Source organism: Heptranchias perlo, chromosome 2 (genome assembly GCF_035084215.1).
Source record: "Heptranchias perlo isolate sHepPer1 chromosome 2, sHepPer1.hap1, whole genome shotgun sequence".
NCBI lineage: Eukaryota > Metazoa > Chordata > Chondrichthyes > Hexanchiformes > Hexanchidae > Heptranchias > Heptranchias perlo.
In genome coordinates this window covers 69,611,538-69,631,368 of record NC_090326.1, presented here as the reverse complement: position 1 = coordinate 69,631,368, position 19,831 = coordinate 69,611,538, and the positions used below count along the sequence as shown (strand labels likewise).

General features: G+C 38.3%; 1 protein-coding gene across 3 annotated transcripts in view; it reads right to left on the bottom strand.

Annotated features, from left to right (window-relative positions):
• The window catches only part of chn2 (chimerin 2), a 255,588-nt gene that overhangs the window by 96,550 nt on the left and 139,207 nt on the right, over nt 1–19,831 (bottom strand). For all 3 annotated transcript variants that reach the window (XM_068002561.1, XM_068002552.1, XM_068002571.1), the window contains exons 2-3: nt 11,204–11,242; nt 5,833–5,888 (exon numbers count right to left, since the gene is read on the bottom strand). In XM_068002561.1, the coding sequence (XP_067858662.1) occupies nt 5,833–5,888; nt 11,204–11,242 (95 nt within the window). The remainder of the gene's footprint in view (nt 1–5,832; nt 5,889–11,203; nt 11,243–19,831) is intronic.

Here is a 19,831-nt window from a genome sequence, read left to right as displayed (position 1 = left end):
AAATTTTTCCCACTGCTGTTCTATTTCTTTGTTTGTCAGTAAATTTTTCCAATTTATTTTCCCTAGTTCCATTCTTATCCCCTCAAAATTAGCTTTTTTCCATTCTATTACTTTGGTCTTTGTCTTACTTATGTCTTTCTCAATCATTATTTTAAACCTTATTATGTTATGATTGCTATTGCCTAGATGTTCCCCTACACTTACTTCTCTTATCTGCTCCGGTTCATTTCCCATTACTAGATCCAGCAGTGATTCCTCTCTTGTTGAGCTTCTTGCTTACTGGGTAGGAAAGGAGTTCTGTACACACTGTAAAAATTCCATTCCCCTTTCCCTACCTCTTCCCACTTTATTTAGGGGAAGGTGAAATCTTCCATGATTATTATTAGATTTTTTTTACTCATTTCATAGATTTGCCTATATATTTCTTCCTCCACTTCTCTTCCACTATTAAGTGGTCTGTAGAATATACCTATTAACGTGATCAATCCCTTCTTATCCTCTGTCTCAATCTATATGGATTCTGCTTTCAAATTAATATTATGTCCCTTTTTTCTATTGCCATTATGTTGTCTTTAATTAGGACAGCTACTCCACACACCCTTCTTCACTCCCTCTATTTTCTAAATACATTATATCCTGCAATATTTAACTGCCAGTCCTGTTCTTTATGTAGCCATGTTTCAGTTATCCCCACTACGAATTATTGCCTCCAGTTCTCCCGTTTTGTTTGAGATGCTGTGCACATTACTGTACAGGTAATTTAATTTGTTTTTAATAATTGTTCTCCTCACTTTATTTTTAACAGTCACTTTGTACTTATGTTCTATAATTTTATTTGTTCCCTAACCGTTTATGTTACCGTTATTCCTTACCTTGGTCTGACCTTTACTCTCATCTCCTATTTCTTTTATCTTCAGACTTAGGTTATTTTCACCAGATCCCTCCCCCCATCTTACTAGTTTAAAGTCCTATCCACAGCCCTATCTATCCTTTCCGCTAGGACACTGGTCCCATTCCGGTTCAGGTGGAGCCCGTCCCAGCGGTACAGCTCCTTCCTGTCCCAGTACTGGTGCTAGTGTCTCATGAAGTGGAACCCCTCCTTCCCACATCACTCTTTCAGCCACATATTCACCTTCCTGATCTGTCTATCCCTATGCCAATTAGCATATGGCTTGGGTAATAATCCTGAGATTAACACCCGTGAGGTCCTATTTTTAAAATTTGGTTCCGAACTTCTGATATTCTCATAGCAGAACCCCCTCTCTTCTTCCTTATGTCATTGGTCCCAACGTGCACCATGACAACTGGATCTTCCCCCTCCCTTTCCAAGTTCCTCTCCAGTTGCTCTGAGATATCCTTTACCCTTGCACCAGGAAGGCAACACACCCTCCTGGACTCTCGGTCGCGACTGCAGAGGACGCTATCTATCCCCCTAATTATCGAACCCCCATGACTACAACCTTTCTGTTATGCTCCCCCCCGGGATTGCCTCCTGCTCCACACTGCCATAGTTAGCATTTTAGCTGTCCACCCCGCAGCCTGCATCCTTATCCTCACGGATAACAAGTATATTGTACCTTTTGGATAGGACCAGTTTCTGCGGGACCTCCTCCTCTACCTCCCCTTGGTCCCCCTTACCCCGCTGACCAACAGTCATACTCTCCCCTTCTTGTACCTGTGCTTTCCTTTGAGGTGTGACTGCACTCTGGAGAAAACTATTCAAAAATTCCTCCCCCTCCCTTATGTGTCAGAGTGTCTCTAACTCGCACTCCAGCTCAAAGACTCTGAGCCTGAAGGTCTCAAGGCAGAAACACTTCCTGCAGATGTGGCAATCCGGGACATCACTGTCCACAAACTCCCACATATCACAGTCCCGGCACATAGCCTGCACTACCATTTCTAGTTTTTATTTATTATTAATTTAATTCTAGATATAATACAACTATTTCAGATCAAGATTATATTTAATAGATGGATTTAGCTTGTTTACAGCTTAATTTGTAACTAAATAGTCTTGTTTTTCGTTTATTAACTTCTTGATTTTAGTATCCCCATTACTCCTATTTATTATCTATGTATATCAGATTTTATTTAATACAATACGGATCCCTTTAATGTTGGTATCCTCTATTTAGTTAATTTTAAATTTATCCCCTTAGATCTAATTAATTACTGATTATTTATTTATATATTTACTATTGCCCTTTGGTTGAAATTACATTGCACCACCTTCCACCCCTCTGCACCATATTCCCATCATCTTTCTGTTTAGCAAGTCACTCTAATGGATTCACCCAACTCTCACCAAGCTCTGTGCTTAAACCTTACATTAGCAAAGTGTATTAGCATCATATGTATTGCTATACTGAAACTTTTTTTTAAAAAGTACAATGAAAATTCTAAACTCTCATGAACATTTTATATACTTCTGTACTTTTACAACAAAACTTTCAAAATACTTATTTCCTTCTATATTACAGAAGACTACCTGCTGTATGTATTTGTTTCTGATACTTCATATTATATATACCCAGATCAATGCACTGAAGTGCCAGAAAAACGCTGGGACCCCCCCACTTCTTTTTAAACTAACTAATACCTGGACTTACACTCTGCACTGGAGTCCGATTCAGCCTAGACAGACTCTGGAATTATATGGTCACTTTTGCATCATTGCAAAGCAGAAAGTCAACTAGGCCCCAAGCTCTGAAATTTGCTCCTTAAAGGAGGAGAGAGAGGTAGAGAGGTTTAAGATGCTCCTTAAAACCTACCTCTTTAACCAAGCTTTTAGTCACTGACACAGACAGCTTTCCTTGGCTTGGTGTCAATTTTTGTTTGATAACGCTGCTGTGAGCACCTTGGGATGTTTTACCATATTAAAGGCGCTATATAAATGCAAGTTCTTGTTGTTTTGTGCAGTGCACATTGGGGTTGAACAACAAGAATAAAATTCTATGAAATGGCTTTGGTTTTAAAATATTTTGCCAAGTTGATTGGTGTGTAATCATCTCAAACGTTATCAATAGTTTACAGAATTATGAATTTTGATGCCAACCTAATTTTTCTAGAAGCACAGTTCCGCATAGTTGTACCGTTGGAAATTAGAAAGAATTTGCATTCATAGAGCACCTTAAGACATCCTTCAGGATGATCCAAAGTGCTTCATAACAGATGAATTACTCCAAGTGTCAAGTAGCGAAATGCAGACAATTTGTGCACAGAAAGATCCCACAAACAGCAAATGAAGTGAATAACCAGTCAATCTCTGAATTGTTGGGAAAGATGGTAGTGGCAGGCTCAGAAAGAGGACCTGTGGAATGGGGAGGAAAAAGGTGGAAAGCAGCAGGTAATGGTCGTCCTAGAGACATCAAATATGTTCCAGAAGGGAAAGGAGTCATTACCACAATGCTAGGAAGGAGATTTAAATGTGTCAGAAGATACTAGTGTGGTTTAATTAAACTCATCTGTTTTTCCAGTTGGTATTACTGACTAACTCAACAAAGACGAGTGAAAAAAAAATGAACAACTAACTTTTCTGCAAGATTAATTGAAATTCACAAAATAAAAGGTTGCCCAGTGATTCAATGGGTTTATATACTAAAAGATTTTAGGAGTTCAATCTCTCCTACAAAAAGAAAACAATCTTAGAATGTATTTCCTGTTGAACAACCAAATTTCAATGTATAAATCTTGAAGCTAAAAATGTAATTATATGTTAACATTACAATTTTAAGCTATTCTCTGTTTGGATTTACTGCATTAAAAAGTTTGAGTGTAATGTTATGGAAAATCCTCCAGGTGGCAATTGCCACTGAAATTTCTATCAGAGGATTTTAGATTATTAACAGTAGAGTAGGTAACTAGTTATAGCAACAACAACTGGGTATCTAAATGATTACACTTCATACCATTTAAAAAGCAGTTCTCATGGATACTTGTTTGTAATCATTGATACATCTACTAAATTGAGAAATTATTTATTTTGTGATTTTTAAATCTTACTAGTAACAACTTACATTTATATGGCACCTTTAATGTCCCAAAGAGCTTCACAGTGGCAGCTGGCGGGGGGGAGGGCGGGGGGGGGGGGGGTGGGAAAGAGAAGAAAAAATATAAATAGAAGGAATAAAGGAGCAGACACCGAGCCAAATTGCAAGAGTTAGGAGAGGTGACCGAAAGCTTGGTTAAAATAAGGTTTTTAAAGATGGAGGGAGAATCAGAGAGGTTCAGGGATTTAAATAGAAATTTCCAAAGAATAAGGCCCAGGGTGACTGAAGGCACTGTCATTAATGGTGGGATGAAGGGGGCAATGCATGTAAAAGCTTGAGTCGACACCTAAGGGCATAGAAGTACAAGGTAGAGGAGATTGCAGAGATAGGGTGGCTTGAGACCAATGAGGGATTTGAAAACAAGGATCAGGCTTTTAAACTTAATCTAATGAGGGGGCCAATGTAGGTCAGCAAGGAGGGACGTGATGGGCAAGTGAGACAGAATACAGGCCACAGAGTTCTGAACGAGTTGCAGTTTCTATTGTAACCCTCAAAGGAATTTCCATCCTCAGCACTTTGCTGCAAGTAAATGAACTGTAGGTAAACTATTGGCAAACAAAAGTCTTCCAATGCAAAAATTCAGCCCTCCACAGCAATAGTAATTAATACATTTAGCAAAATCCAGCAAAAAAAACTCACTCAAAAAAGACTGAATTTTAAAACAATTTTTCAAAGTGAAAGTCAGCTCTTAAAAGCCGACTTCAGAAGCTAGGCCAGTGCAATAACCATAAGCTCATTTTATACAAGCAAGACATGTGTCGGGGGGCACAGCTAGTGAGAAAAACACAAAATCAGATATGGGACCAATTTCTATATAATTTCCATACTTCTACTGAGACTCTTGTCTGCTGCAAACAATGGTACACTGCAATTGGCTGCACAAACCTGCACATTTAATTTCCCAACCTATGCCACAGTACAACCTCAAATTTGGGGCTATTCACTCAAACTTCATTGAAGTGAATGTCAAGGCGGCAAAAGATAAACAACTCTACTAAATGGACTGGACCCTGTTAAAAGTCACAAAACAGGAGAAGATTCTCAATGAAAATGTGTCATTAATATTTGAATGTTTTGCTTGGCTCTTTTGTAATTTTACAAAATTCATGTTAAGCCATTCAGAATGTTGATGAAATACTACTGCAGACAGCAGCAACATAATCATAGATATTACTGAAGGGATGCCAATGCAAATCGGTATAATCCCACAGCAATAGAACTGATGCATAGCTAACAAACCAAAGAAACTACAGAGAATAGAAAATAGAAGAGCTATTTATATTATTAGCACAGCACTGAGTGTACAAATACTTAATCAAATGCTGATTAATTTAATTTAGGATGAAAATTATGCCAAAAAAGTAGGCTTTACATTATAAGTATCTGTCTTCAGTGACATCAAACGAAACCAAATCAAACCAGTGACATTCAGGCTGATAAGAATCAAACTGGTATAAAATTGCTCTTGGGGAAAGGAGTTTTGAAAATCTTTTACACTATTATAAACCCCATGGATGGACAGTGAATTTAGTCTTTAAATCACTGTGATACCTATGGGTTTTCAATACTAAATTCACTGTGGCATTGGCAGATCTCATACAGCAGATTCCTTCAGGTGTGCACTTGGCAAAATAACTTGTATACTTCATATTTTAACAAATTGGTGGTTACACATTAGACTGGAGATTTTCTTCTCCTTCAATAGCAATAATGACAACTTTCTTGTCCTGAACAAAGCTCAAAACAGTGTTGTCACATTACTCAAATCTAGTTTCCAACTGACCTCTCGTGGGCAAATAATTCTCTTTGGACGTGGGGCTTCCTGCTGTAGCTGATACACTGTCCAAAAACAAAACAAAATATAAATAACGTTAGCATACTAAAGACATCAACAGATAGCACAAAATTCAACACATCACTGGAGTTAAATATCTGGATTCCCACTTGCTGATCTGGATGTTTTTATCCCATAACTACCCAGAATCAACCCTTATAGTGCCACTTACAAAAGAGATTGTATATATACATATAGAATATTAAGTTTGATCCTTCCCAGACTACAAGGGATCCTCTTTTACTTTGTGGTGATTTGGCTGTTCAGATTATTACATCTTTAAGTATATACTAACCTGGGATCACTAACACAAGTGAATCAAGTTCAGTACCCTCTTTTGAAAAACTGCTGCAACAGGAAATAACAATACTAAAAACTAAAACAAGGGCATTGTGATGACATGTAATGGGTATGCTCCACTGAGCTAGTGTTTATGGAGTGAAAACTTCTTTATTACTTCAGTTGTTCCTGTTAGGAGTCCATAAATGGTGTGGAAGTTTTCAAATCAACAGACCACAGTCTTTTGATCCAAAAAAATTTGTAACACCTGCATGCTTTATACAAGGTGCTTGCATACACCTTTCAACCCAAAGATGCATAGTATGAAATATTTTTTGATATAGAAAGATTGGAAATCTAAAAGAAAAACAGAAAATGTTAGAAATGCACAGCAGACCAGTCAGCATCTGAAAGGAAAAGATGCTTTTGGCTTGATGCTCAAAATATTTATCAACATAGTATATTAATATGGAGATATTTTGGGATGACCCAGTAGCACAGTACGCTGATTTATTGCAAGATGAATTCCTGTAATTAACCATATATTGAGATCCCAAACCGCTGACACCCTATTAACTGCGCTACTTTCCTCCCCCAAACAGGAGGAAGAAATAAATATTTAGAGACAGACAAATCATCTCCAATTCACTCTTCTACACATCCTAGTTGCTAGTTCCAAAGCAGTAATGGCAGAGCATTCCTTGTCTCTCACTAGGACAATGGTGCATAGTGCTGGAGGAAGGAAGAGGAATTTACAAAGAAAAAATAACCATGGGGGTAGATTTCCTATGCTTCCTATTTGCAGTGAAATTGTAAATGCATGTATAAAGAATATGCTTACAACTTTGTTATAAATAGTGAATAGATAAAATCTTCTCCCTATATTTTTAAAGTCATCAAATGTTGTATCATATTTTAATTGGAGATATCTTAAAATGAAACACTACATACAAAGTGGGAAAAAAGGTAGATTTGTGCAGCATTTCAAATTCCAATGATTTTTTGTTGTTTATTTTTGTGGCGTGGACAGTGGCATTTCCAACTCTAAGGGCCCATCAAGCTCTGGTCAGATCTTATGATTGAATGGGGATGGGTGCAGAGTGGAGGCAGCCACCCTGCAGCGGTTATACTTGCAATACTAACTACATTCTCCAAATAACAATGTATGCATAAGCAGGACCCAATTCAGTATTTCAACAATTTATACCCTGCAGCTGCCACACGGGGGACAAAGCCTTCCCAGGAAAGCAAGGGAAATTAAAAATAAGGGACCTGTCACAAAGGTTTAGAGACAAATCTGCTTAAAAATGTTACATATTACCATAACTACACATTTTTTTCTTATTAACTGGCTGATTCTCGTATATGAGATTTACAACAAAGCATTCTAGCTAGTAAATTAGTTTTAGTCCATATTTGTTGAGACTAAAATAATTAGATAAAATAAGGATAGAAAAAAGTTTTCCAATTTTGTTTTCTCTTTGTTCCATCAGTTCATTCACTGCCACCGACCTCACTCTATGGCCATAAGTGCAGATAGACAATCTAATCCCAGACTTCTGCCAGTTCTGCTCTGTATCAGCAATGCATTGACGCATTCTCAGATTTTCCTAACCTAGCCTCAGGGAAACATTTTACATTAGCTTGAAACTCTAACTGAGGTTGGAAGCTCATTGGTGTGGGGACATCTTAACATGGATATGGTGCAGTGTGTCAACAAGTCTAGGAACAATATGCAGTTAAGGAAGGTTTTTGGTATATATATATATATTTGGGAGAATGCAAGAAGCCCTATACGCAACACCATCTATAATGATAATTACAATTGTATTATCTGTTGTTACCAAAAAAAGAGTTAGAACATTACTGAGGCAATAGACTTCTCCCCACTCCCAAGCTATTTACCTTCTGATAAAGGGCAGATACCCTGAGAGAGTTTTCCCATGTTTGTTTGCTTCCCTTTCTGCACCACACAGCTCTGTTAATGAAAGGGTGAGGAGACACCTTATGGCATTCTAAGCCAACAGCCAGAATGCACATGGCACTAGCCTAGTAAGGACTCCCTGCCATATTACCAGCACCATGTAGCATCGCCATGTTGTCTGAAAGGCAATGACTTTATCTTTGTTTCAGAAATCAAAAATCAGAAATCCAGATTACCTGTATAGTTTTCATCTTACTTGTTAAAAAAAATTCCTAAACTCAACACCTTCCACAAAAGAATCAAGTGAATTGTTAGAATTGTATTATTGCAAGAAATGTAATCTAATCAATCCTTTTTGTTCAATTTTAACAATTTCTGAGGAATAAACCCAGTAAATTCACAGGAATGTGGAATAAAAATATTAAACAGGAACGGCAGGATAGTGGCATTAAACAGACACTATGTTCACAAAAAAATGTTTGGATGTAAAATGGTTAATTAACTGTTGTGTCCTAGCAATTGCCACTTGAATAGGATCATCAAATCAGTCGTTAAGGAACAGCCTGGTTACTGCAGTTGAACAGCAATGGATTCCCAATGGTGGTGAAATGAGAAGGATTCGTTAATTAAAATTAAACACAGCTGGATGTTTCTTTTTGAGAAAAGATGTTTGCAACATTCTAACAATTGAAGGAATTTCCTAATAGCAAAATAATACAAAATATTAGGTATTTCAGATACTGGCTGTATCAATCATTATGTTTTTCTGTACGCTGGAAATATCTTAAACTGTCTGTCTGAACCTCAATCTTTTGTTTTCCTTTTTAATTTTTTGCATTCATCAAGGTGAAGGAGGTCAGTGTTTGAGAATGGAACATTTTCCATTTCAGGCACCCATCAACAACAAGCACTGCCAGGTCTGGTATTGCACAAACAGGTGCATAGCAAGGCTCCTTCCACTCTGTCACAACAGTTTGCTTCAGCCCCATCCTCAGATGAGCACCACCTACTGCACCAGCCCATTCACAACACAGAGCCGGGGAGAGAGTCAGATGTTAAACCTTCCTATTCCCATCAAGCTGGAACCAGGACAGTCTGAAGTAAGTTTAAATCACAGAGGGAGACAACTCACTTCACAAGAGTAACGCCAACTAATTTTAGGGACTGCTAGTCGGAAAATTGAATTTAGCCCATTAACAGAGGAAGAGTGGCATACTTTGTTATTTTCCACATTACGAGGAGTTTTACAAAATAGACTGAATTTCAACAGAAACTGTATTCTGTTCAGTGCTGTATTGTGTGTAAAATAAACGAGTTTCTAGATTTACAATTGGCCTCATCTCACTAGTGTTTTTCAGTCTGCCTTCTGGAAGAGAGAAATACATGTGGGTGCACATGCAAGATTACAGTATCTAGTACATCTCACTGTTACAGCCCCCTGGGTCACTCTATTGTATAACTAGATAGTTTGCAGTAAAGGTAAACAACTGATTACAAGGGATACAAGATTCACATAAGGGAGGGCCCAGTAATCTGAACCCAAGAGACTATCTAGTGCAGACCCCAAAATTTAAATAGTTACATTGCAATTAGTGCCAAATTAGCAATAGTTTTGTGCTGCAGGCCCATCCCCCTGAGGAACTGGATTGAGGATTCCCAAAATCATTTCACATAGAACCCTCACAGCCAGCAGACAGAGAAGACTTTCATCCCATCTCAGCTGGATATGAACCAGGGCTGAGAGGTGAAAAGCCAGTCCCGGCTGGAAATGAACCAAGGCTGAGAGGTGAAAAGCCAGTGTCTGTGCCACCTGGTTCCCTGAACCTTGAATCTGCCATTTTAAAAATGATTAATAGCCACTGAATTTTGTACCTCAATTATAAAAACAATTTGCATTTATATAGTACATTTCATGTAACAAATGACCTAAAGCAATTTACAGTGGAATTGGAGAACATTAAGCAGGAATTGGAGAGAATTTACAGATGAATAATGGGACAGGTTTTACGTAGCTATGATGGTGAGGGAGAAGTGGCAAGGCACAGTGGTATGGCGAGAGGATCCCAGAGCACAAGGGCATGGTGGCAGAAGGCTCTGTCACTAATGATGGCGTAAAGGAGCGTGTAAGTGGCACACAGTAAACCAGAGTCAGAACTGTGGATGGTGCAGACTGGAACATGAGACTGGAGAGAACTGCAGATGTAAGGTGAAACAAGGCTGTGGAGGCACCAGAGATTGAGGGTTTTGTGAAAGTTGATGTGCAGGGGGCCCAGGAAACCAGAGCCCGATCAGCAACAAGGCAGTGCAGGAGCATCCAAGGGCAGCGAGACCCATCTCATGAGGTGGTTTCCAAGGGCGTTCTAGAGACAAACTTTTGGCGGCAAATGGAAATAGCTGACAGTATTGGATGCCACCGGCCAGCAATTTGTCCTTGCTGTTGACAGGTTAAGCTCCCACACTGGTTTTTACGTTGCTCACCTGTACACATAGGAGAAATTCCATTGGCTAGCAGCGTGAAGTCCTAATTGTGATTTTTGAAAAACAGTGCATGTGATCTTGCATTAGGACAGAATGTCATTTAGACAAATTCAAAAGCAGGTGTTGAACATTATTGATAAACTTCTCTCACCAGGAAATATTGTCCAAGCTGAACAGGCCACAACTGACTACAGTGATGGCAAGGTAGAAATGAAAAAGGATTAATTAATTAAATAAAATTAAAAGCAGTTGCTAATTTTAATTGCTTTAATGTTATCACCAGAGCCCAGAAGTTGCCCTGCAATATAAATGGGATAAAGTAGAGCAGCAACAGCCTTCCGTTCTAAATAATCCTGCAGTATAAATGGACATTACCAAAAACACCATTTTAGAAGAATTAATATTCTCTTTTATGGTCTTGTACATCTGTTAATTTGTCCTCAAGTACCAAATTAAAAATAAAATTAAAGCCTACTTTGCTAATCTGACATTAAAATGGAGGGTGGGGGGTGGGGGAGAAAGAAAAAATCACAATGCTGGTGCTGTGTTAACATCAAATCAGACCAATGCATTATTATAGCTCACTCATGTATAGAAACATACATCGTCACATATTTCACAATCAGCTTTTAAACTTACAATAGGATTTCCATATTGGTGGCTGATACTCTTCGGCATCTAGAAAATAAAAAAGAAAATTACCTGTTAAAATAATTAGAACATATTTTCGTTAACATTGTGATTTTTTTCATTGTTTAGAAACTGTATTTGTTATGAGATATATATAAATCACAAATATATATAAGTACCAACACAGAGTTAGAAAGACCTTCACCAAAATATATGAATACTGTTTTACAGGTATTCAATTAGGTGGATTAGTAATATATTCTAAATATTATCTTCTATTTCATAGTACAATCAAAATGATTCCACAAATAAAATCAGAGTTGCAGGGAAAGAAATCAAATTTGTAAATAATACACATTTAAGTTACACCAATGTCACAAAGTAAAACCTTAAGTGATAGAAAGAATAAGTCACTTAACAAATACCGATCCCTTTGCTCACATATGATAATACTTTTGAAAACTGAGATTAAGCATCATTTTTAGTAGCCTCTCTATTTGACACAGTTGCTCTGTTTCAAACTTAGTACGTAAACCATTCCTTCCTTCATCTCTCATACAAGTAGTGATAGGTTGACACTTGGCAGGGTTTCAGCTATGCTCCCAAGTAGTAACCACCTTCTGGCTACAACTAATAAACTACAGTTACGGTTTGTGCTCTCCTTTGGGAGTACCACAAGTGTCTCCTTGTAGTGGAACCTGCTGCGTATCGAGTTAGTACAGTTTCTGTCCAGAATAGGGTTCATCTGGACCATGTCCAAGAATATGTGCAAAGCTGCACCATTGTCTCCACATCCTCTCCAGCAGTTGAGGATATGAGAGTATTTTTATATAGTTTTTGAAAAGAAAATAGAATATGTATATTATCTAAATCTAAATCACTTCTATTCTTCTTACAGACTCAGAATGTGACTCCCCCTCCATGTTGCCTTCAAGCTATTTATCTGGTTCTCTTGCTCATAACATACATATTCATAGAGTTGACAGTAGTATAAATGTTCCATGTAGTGCATGTCAATTTGAGAATGTCAGCTTTCTGTCCCAACTAGATTTCTTGTAGGGCCAGTGTGAAATCTCTGTTTTGAGGTGTTTTGTTATCTGATCTTTTAGCAAAGATTCTAGTATTTTTCCTACCACTGTCGTTAAGGTAGCTGGTCTATGGTTCCCTGGATTAGTCCCTTGTTGAACTTCTTAAGTATTGGGTCAGAAAGAAGTCTTGTACACATTGTAGAAATTCCATCCCCATCTCCCCTTTCACCCCCCCTCCCTGCCATTTTATATCGGGGTAGTTGAAATCTCCCATGATTCACGAGACATCCATACAGCAACTGAGGCAAGTAGCCAAAAAAAATACTGTGCAAGAGCAGAATGGAACAGAGGTGCAAGTAAATTTTGAATGGACCAGTGCAACCAAGGAAGACAATGCAAATCTCTCCAGGAATTCCAGCTTCAGAGACTCGGCATCAATGCCCATATGCTCATCTAGTCACCAGACTCAAATGTGGTCCAGGATTCAAACCGGTCTGAAGTCAAAGAATGCGTTCACACTACAAAACTGTTTTGCTTTATAACAGTGTTATAACTATAATGTAAATGGGGCCTGAATCTGGTGTCAGGGCCTGATCCCGATGAAGTGGAGTAAGGCACTCTGAAGAAGGGAGTGTCACTTTGCTTTGTTACGGAATCAGTTTGGACCTTCACACCCAACTTACACTCCAAATTTAGCACTGCTGCAATGTGGTTTTGGCTTCATAATGATGCTAAACTTGTGGAATTTGAATGCACGGTAAGAGGGGTGTAGGCTAAGTTGGGTTTCTGGTGAAGTTGTTGGATTCAGAGTGTTTGGATTTCAAATGGATAGCAGATTCAGCAGAATTGGCATACAAATTCGATGACTCTTGCTACACTAAATAGAGTACAAATAAGGAGAACTAGTAACGAGAGATAAAACTAACATACCAAGAGAGAGATTTCAATGTGTACAGACTTCTCCCGGTGCAAAATAAATCAAGAAATCAATTTTAATTGCTGAATGCAGGTGATAGCCATCATGGGGGTGATTTTAAACCCCAAAAATGGGTGGGTTGGGGGCAAATGGGAGTTGAAAATAGTTGTTTTTCGGTCCGACCGCAACCCGGCTTTATTCCGGGTTTAACATCAGCGCGTAAAAGTACAGGCTTCCCACTGGGAATGCAAAGTCCAAAAATTTAGCAGTTGCGACCCAAAAAAACAACTATTTTCAACTCCCACCCCCAACCCACCTGTTTTTGGGGTTTAAAATCACCCCTCATGTGTCAGGACGAGCTGAAAGAACGTAATGTACCATAGATTTCATTCGTGGCAAAAAAAAATATGTATTCGAATTGAAGATGTTGTAGCTCCCACTCGTCTTCATTCTGCTTGTACTGCACATGATCATTTTTAGAATACATTACAAATCTTACATCTGTGCACACTTCCCGTCCACAAACCCTTACGTCCTATTTTCATGCTTCTGACACGTTTGTGTCAACTTTTTCCATCATAAATTCCTATGTTCATACTGATAAGAAAATTGCCAATGCAAACTTGTCACACTGTAATTACACCCTCTAACCAGCAATGGTACCGTAGCCACTCAGTTTTGCACCTCCCAGCTTCTCAGCCTATAGTGCAGAGAAATTCCTATACTTAACCAAACTCTACTTCTCTGTCACCCAAACTGCCACGAGTTTTACTATTTAATCATAAATAATTACAGGAAAAGGACAGGCCATGTAACTTTAAAATGAGGACGGAATTACATCTGTGCACCCTGCTTCATCTGAAGATTCCTTGGGCATGATTTTGACCCCGAGCCGGGAAGGGAGCGGGGGGTCAAATAGCAGACGGGAAACCCGGAAGTACAGGTTTCCCGGACGTCCTTACGGTTTTGACGTAAGAGTAGCCAGGGAGAGGATGTGTTCAGGTACGTCTTTGTTTGTATGGATGTGCGGTGAGGTGGGCGGGGGGGTGTAGAATGGGTGGGCATGGGATGTCACCGGTGGGCATGGGGGTTATGGGGGGGGGGGGGGGAAGTCAGTCATGGGGCGAAGGATCGTGGGTCAGTCACGGGGGCGGGGGGGGGGGGTGGTTTCGGGAATCCGGAGTCATTGCGGGGTTCCATGATCGTTGGGGTTGGGGGGGGGGGGGGGAGCGGTCACTGCAGGTAGGCTTGATAGGCCTGGGGGAAGCACTTCTGCTCCTCCAGGCCCACAACCTGTGACAGAAAGGCACATACATGTTAGTTTCAGGCCTTCTTGTCTCCTTTCACGTGGTGTAAAAGAGAAGACCCAGGAATCCCGGCCCCCAGGGGTTGAAATTAGAAACTCGAAAAATGGAAGCCCGCAGCCTCCTTGAAAGGTTTTAATCACCAACCTGCCTCCTGGGAGTGGGTTGGTCACCCGCTCCTCGTCCCGCCCTGGTGAAAACCGGAAGTGGGTGGGTTGGAGGTGGGTCCAAAATGGTTGCGATTTTGAATGCACCCTCCACCCCCAACCCACCCGTTTTTCCCTTTTAAAATCATGCCCCTTGTGTGCAATGCCACAGGAAGTTAACTAGTATATCAAATAAATGCCATTTTAGTGCAATATATGTTTTTAAATATAATAATCCAACTGCCTATACATTATGAAATATAGGAAACATCAAAAATCTGTATCTCAATGAAAAAATATATTCCTCATAATTACACAAATCTATCGACAGAGATTAGAGGAGGTTTCATTTTGTAAGTTCTCTCATTTTATTTTCCAACCTTTCAAAATTGTTGAAGTGACTAAATACATCATACACAGAAAATTTGAATCTAGTATTTTCCCATTTAGATGAGAAACTTGCTTTAACCTTTAGACTGACAGCAAGTTCAAAGAAACTTCTATTTCCCTGGGCCAATAGGTTTGGTATGGTTTCAGCTCACTGTGATGCTGAAAATAAATACTAATATTAAAGCCATCAAACAACATGATGAAGTGTTTTATTAACCCTAAAACTATTAAAATAAACTTTACAATAAAAAAAATGAACATTTATTTGTGCTCTCCAAGTCATCATTTTTTCCTCCCATTCTCTTCTTTCTTGTTCTCCGTCTCTGTCCAATCTTTATCTTTTTAAAACCTCATTTTTTCTCTTTTTCTCCTCTACTTAATCTATCCTTTCTAACCTTTCCCCCATTCTTTAAAAAAACAATTTTAAATCTTTCACTCTTCCATCTTTTACTTCTGGCTTTATCCCTCCACTTTGGAGTTGGGAGCGAGACTTTTTTTAAATAAAAAAGGATTTTTCAATGGCAGAAAACTGACTTCAAAGGCTGATTTTTCAGCTAATCAAGAACAGACAGCAGATTGACTTGATAGATGTGAGCAGATCAATCTTTTACATGAAAAAACACTAATTGGTGGTGGACCAATTCAACAACAATTGAATGTGTGCCCTATAGCCCATGGGGCCCTTGATGAATAAACTCATCTGCAGCACACAGAACCTTAATATTCTTAGGCAGAAGTCCATTTGATCCATCCACAATAGTCAATTCAGTTTTATCAACTGAATCAGTTGAATAATATTATTTCACAGTTGTAAGAGGACAGGAAATGTTCAACTCATCTGCACACATATATTTGATGATTTTCTCTTTCAATTTTGATTCCCTTAAGGATGGAATCAATGTAGATTACTACTGGTAAATGTTTGACTGAAGTGGAAAGAAAAGCTGGATAATGGAAATCCCTCTCTGGGAAATATGTACAAATATCAGCTCTAGCCTTGAACTAGAATTCCTCAAAACACCTGACAAAAGCATCAACTAGTCCAAAACTCCTGAGACTAGCAAAAAGCAAACCAAGAATGTCAGATACTTTTTCAGTACCTGGGGAAAGCATCAATGCAGTGCAGAAACTTTATATACTGTGTTTTGGCAATTATGTTAATACAAAAATAGTCATCTATTGTAAGTGATTTTTCAGTAAGAATGTTGAAAATGGATTGATTGCATAATTTATAGATGTGCAATTGATTTTAAGGTTTAAAAATTAGTTTTAACAGTGGCTATTTGATCTGGGTAACTCAGTTTGGACAAAAGCTTTTCATCAGAACACCTGGCACTTAAAAATTTGGCTATAATATTAGTTTTGTGGTTAAGTGTGATACCATTTTCACCAAATATGGAAACAATATTTTACAAACAAACATTCAAAAGTTAGTCACTTCTTCACAACCACAAACAGCTTCATTGTAATTGCAACATCATGATAGAATCTAATAGACAATTTGTATTGTACACCACATGTCGGATTTAAATCACATCACGAGCCAATCTAATGACCCCTCTCAGGTAAAATCGGAATAGCAATGTTCTTAACATCAGCGCCTGTTCTCCAGAAAGTCTTTGCTGTAATGAACTAATGACAATGTTCCTGTTAGCCAAAGGAAAACACACCAATAGGGAGTGCAGCACTGCACAGTATTTGGTCTGAGAGTGACCTATGAACCCACAAATCTTACCAGTTACCAGTCCTTCTACAAAATTTGAAACAGAGCACAAAACAAATATTTCTCTCTCCAATTGCATCAGGCTGTCAAACATCTGCAGAATTTAAAATATAGGGGATGCTTGTTTGTCTGGGTTTACCTAGTATATCCTTAAAACTTGGGATATACAAAAAAAGATGCAAAATATCAACATAATGTGAGGGTTTCCTGAACTTCTGCAAAATAAAAGATAATTGTCATTTCCATGTGTGATCAAGCACTTTCCCTTTGTTGATAGATTTCCAGACAAAGTAATTTCTACTTGCTTTGCAATCAAAATGTATTTGTATGTATTTGAAGTGAGCTTTTGCATACCAGACCTTAATATATATTCCCTGCAGCCTGAGGAATGCAAGCTAACTGTACCAAATTTAATGTGGTTAGTCACTTCTCATAGACAGATATTTTAAAAATATAAACTTTATTAACATTCAAATTGTGCTAAAATCCTATTAGTAATCACCCCGAGCAGCTCCCTCATTCATTTCTATAATACATTTCACAAGATACTTACAGATGAGAAATGACACTTGGTCCATCCTAATTCATCCATTCGGAATAACACAATACTCTCTTGTTGACATAATGCTGATTTAGCTCCTTTACTCATGCTGCAGATTAAGATCAATATATCTACTATTACACTATCTGAATACAATAGTTCTTCAAATACAATAAACATAAATTCATGACCCTAATAATTTTACATTTACATCTGTACCTGGAATGAAGCTGCTTCAGACTTTTATAATGATAAAGCTTAACCAAAGCTGCCTGTTAACAATACATGCTTCCTTCATAAGAGATCATGTTTCAAATACCTTGAAACCAGGCTTCAATTCAGTTTTTTCTTCTTCAAAAGAATGGAAACTTCCTTTATTTTTATTAGTAAATACACAATACTGATGTATATGCTGAAATATCTTCAAATACACCCTAATTTTTAAGAAAACACATTAAAAAAATAGAAAATTAGTGAGGCAGGATATCTGTAAAAGGGAAAGTACGCAAGTCCTTTCTTACCTTCCAATAATTTGTGCCCCCAGCAACAGCTGTCCATTATATTAAGAAAGAGAATAGCTCATCCTCCATTTGTAAGATTCCTTCTATTTGTCTCATATGCAAATTGCAATACAATTCCAACAACTAAGGGAAAATATAAATGGCTAGGGAGATTTTTTCGCTCCAATGGGATAGGTAGAGAAATTCTCACCTCCCAGTTAGCTCTATTTGGAGCTATGAAGTAGGAAATTCACATCAGGTGCCTTACATGAATGCCTAATGGGAATCTCCTGCAGATTTAAGATGGAAATTAAAAATTAGCTCAAGTCAAAAAACAGGTAAATGAACTGATGCATTTGATTTAAGCCAAGTGTGAAAAAATAGGCTACTTTATGATCGCCAGGAGATAGAAACGGAAATTACTTTTTTTGATGTGATTTGTGTTCAAAAGGTATAGGGGTAAAGAATGGAGCGTGTTTTCCATTTTTTTTATATCCACTGTTAGCACCAAACACTCCACTGTCAGGTACATCATGGATTGTATTTAGAGACAAGCTCCTCTACACTGCTCCAACACTGGACAATGGATAAAGATTTTTTCAGATTGTAGCAGAATCATAAATCCATTCTTTATGAAAATGTTTATGAATTTGCTACACCGAGTACACCAGGGAAATCTTTCCCCAATCTATTTTAACATAAACTTCAGATGAAAAGCCCCTACAGCATCAATATAGCGTTTCCACTCAAGTCATCCTTTCTTTGGATGAGCGTACTATGTATTCATGGGGAGTTAAGGCTGTCCAAACTTACTTCACTTAGGACTCTTGTGGTTGACCAGAAGATAAACTTTCACCCCATCAGTTTGGGTACAGTCAGACTCAAGTCTCAGAGATGAAAGGTCAATGTGTTAACCAGCTATGGAATTCAGTCCCCTAATTTACACGTTCTAATTTAGGATGAATATAGAACAAATGTACCTGAACAAAACTTAATTAGTTTAATAAGATTACACCAGAACTGAAGATTACAACAACAACAACTTGCTTTAATATAGCATCTTTAACATAGCCCCAAGGCACTTAAAAATTGGTGTGATCCCTACATGTTTAAAAGCTTGGCTCTTGTCCCTTTAACCAAAATCAGGCAAGGCTTTCACATATTAGGTTGAGAATTGTCAGCACTTTGCATAATCATCTTGTCAGATTGTCTGCGTGGCTTAAACAATCTTGGCAGAATTAAAATAGAGAAGGTGTGGAAAATAGCATGGTGGTTATTCAGCAGACAAGAATGCCTATGGGGAAAGCTGGGAGCCACTGACTAGGGCCTCAGCATCTGTGTGGATAGCCTGAAACTATTTAATTAGCTCAGGCCTATGAGGTATCTGTATGGGGAATCATAAGGATGTCATTTGAGAGTTTGAAAATTCCGAGAGTGGGACACCTGCAGCTGTCAGTTAGAGACTGAACATTCTATGTAGGCTGGGGCAAATTGAAGACTGAAGCCAGAAACAAGTCTGAAGAGACACACTGAGGTACAATGACTGCCTCCCCCAAAAATCACAGAATCATACAGCACAGGAGGCGGCCATTTGGCCCATCATGTCTGTGCCAGCTCTTTGAAGAGCTATCCAATTAGTCCCACCCCTCTGCTCTTTCCCCATAGCTCTGAAATCAAGCGGGTAGTTTTTGGGGCTGTATTATATTCCATATTTCACAGTTACTGTGGGCTTACAGAATCATCAATCTTGGATCAGCTTCATTATTGCTGGAGAAAGCCAAGAGCATTTGTTGCAAGATTTTTGTCACTGTAAATTGCCAACACATGGGGAAAGCTTAAGAAATATCAATTCCACACAGTAAAGTCAAAATATCTTCTAAACTCGAGTTTTAGTAAGTGAGTGACTTTAATTAAGTACTTCAGAACTGAATAAATGTGTTTATGGAGCAGAACACCTTGAACTGGAATGAAATATTCACAGCTCATGAAGAGAGCTCCTTAATTCTTTATCAGTTTCCTCTAAGTAGAGTGTTTTTCCCCATCAATTTTTCTTAATCTCATGTGACCAGTGTAGAAAAACAGAGTCAGA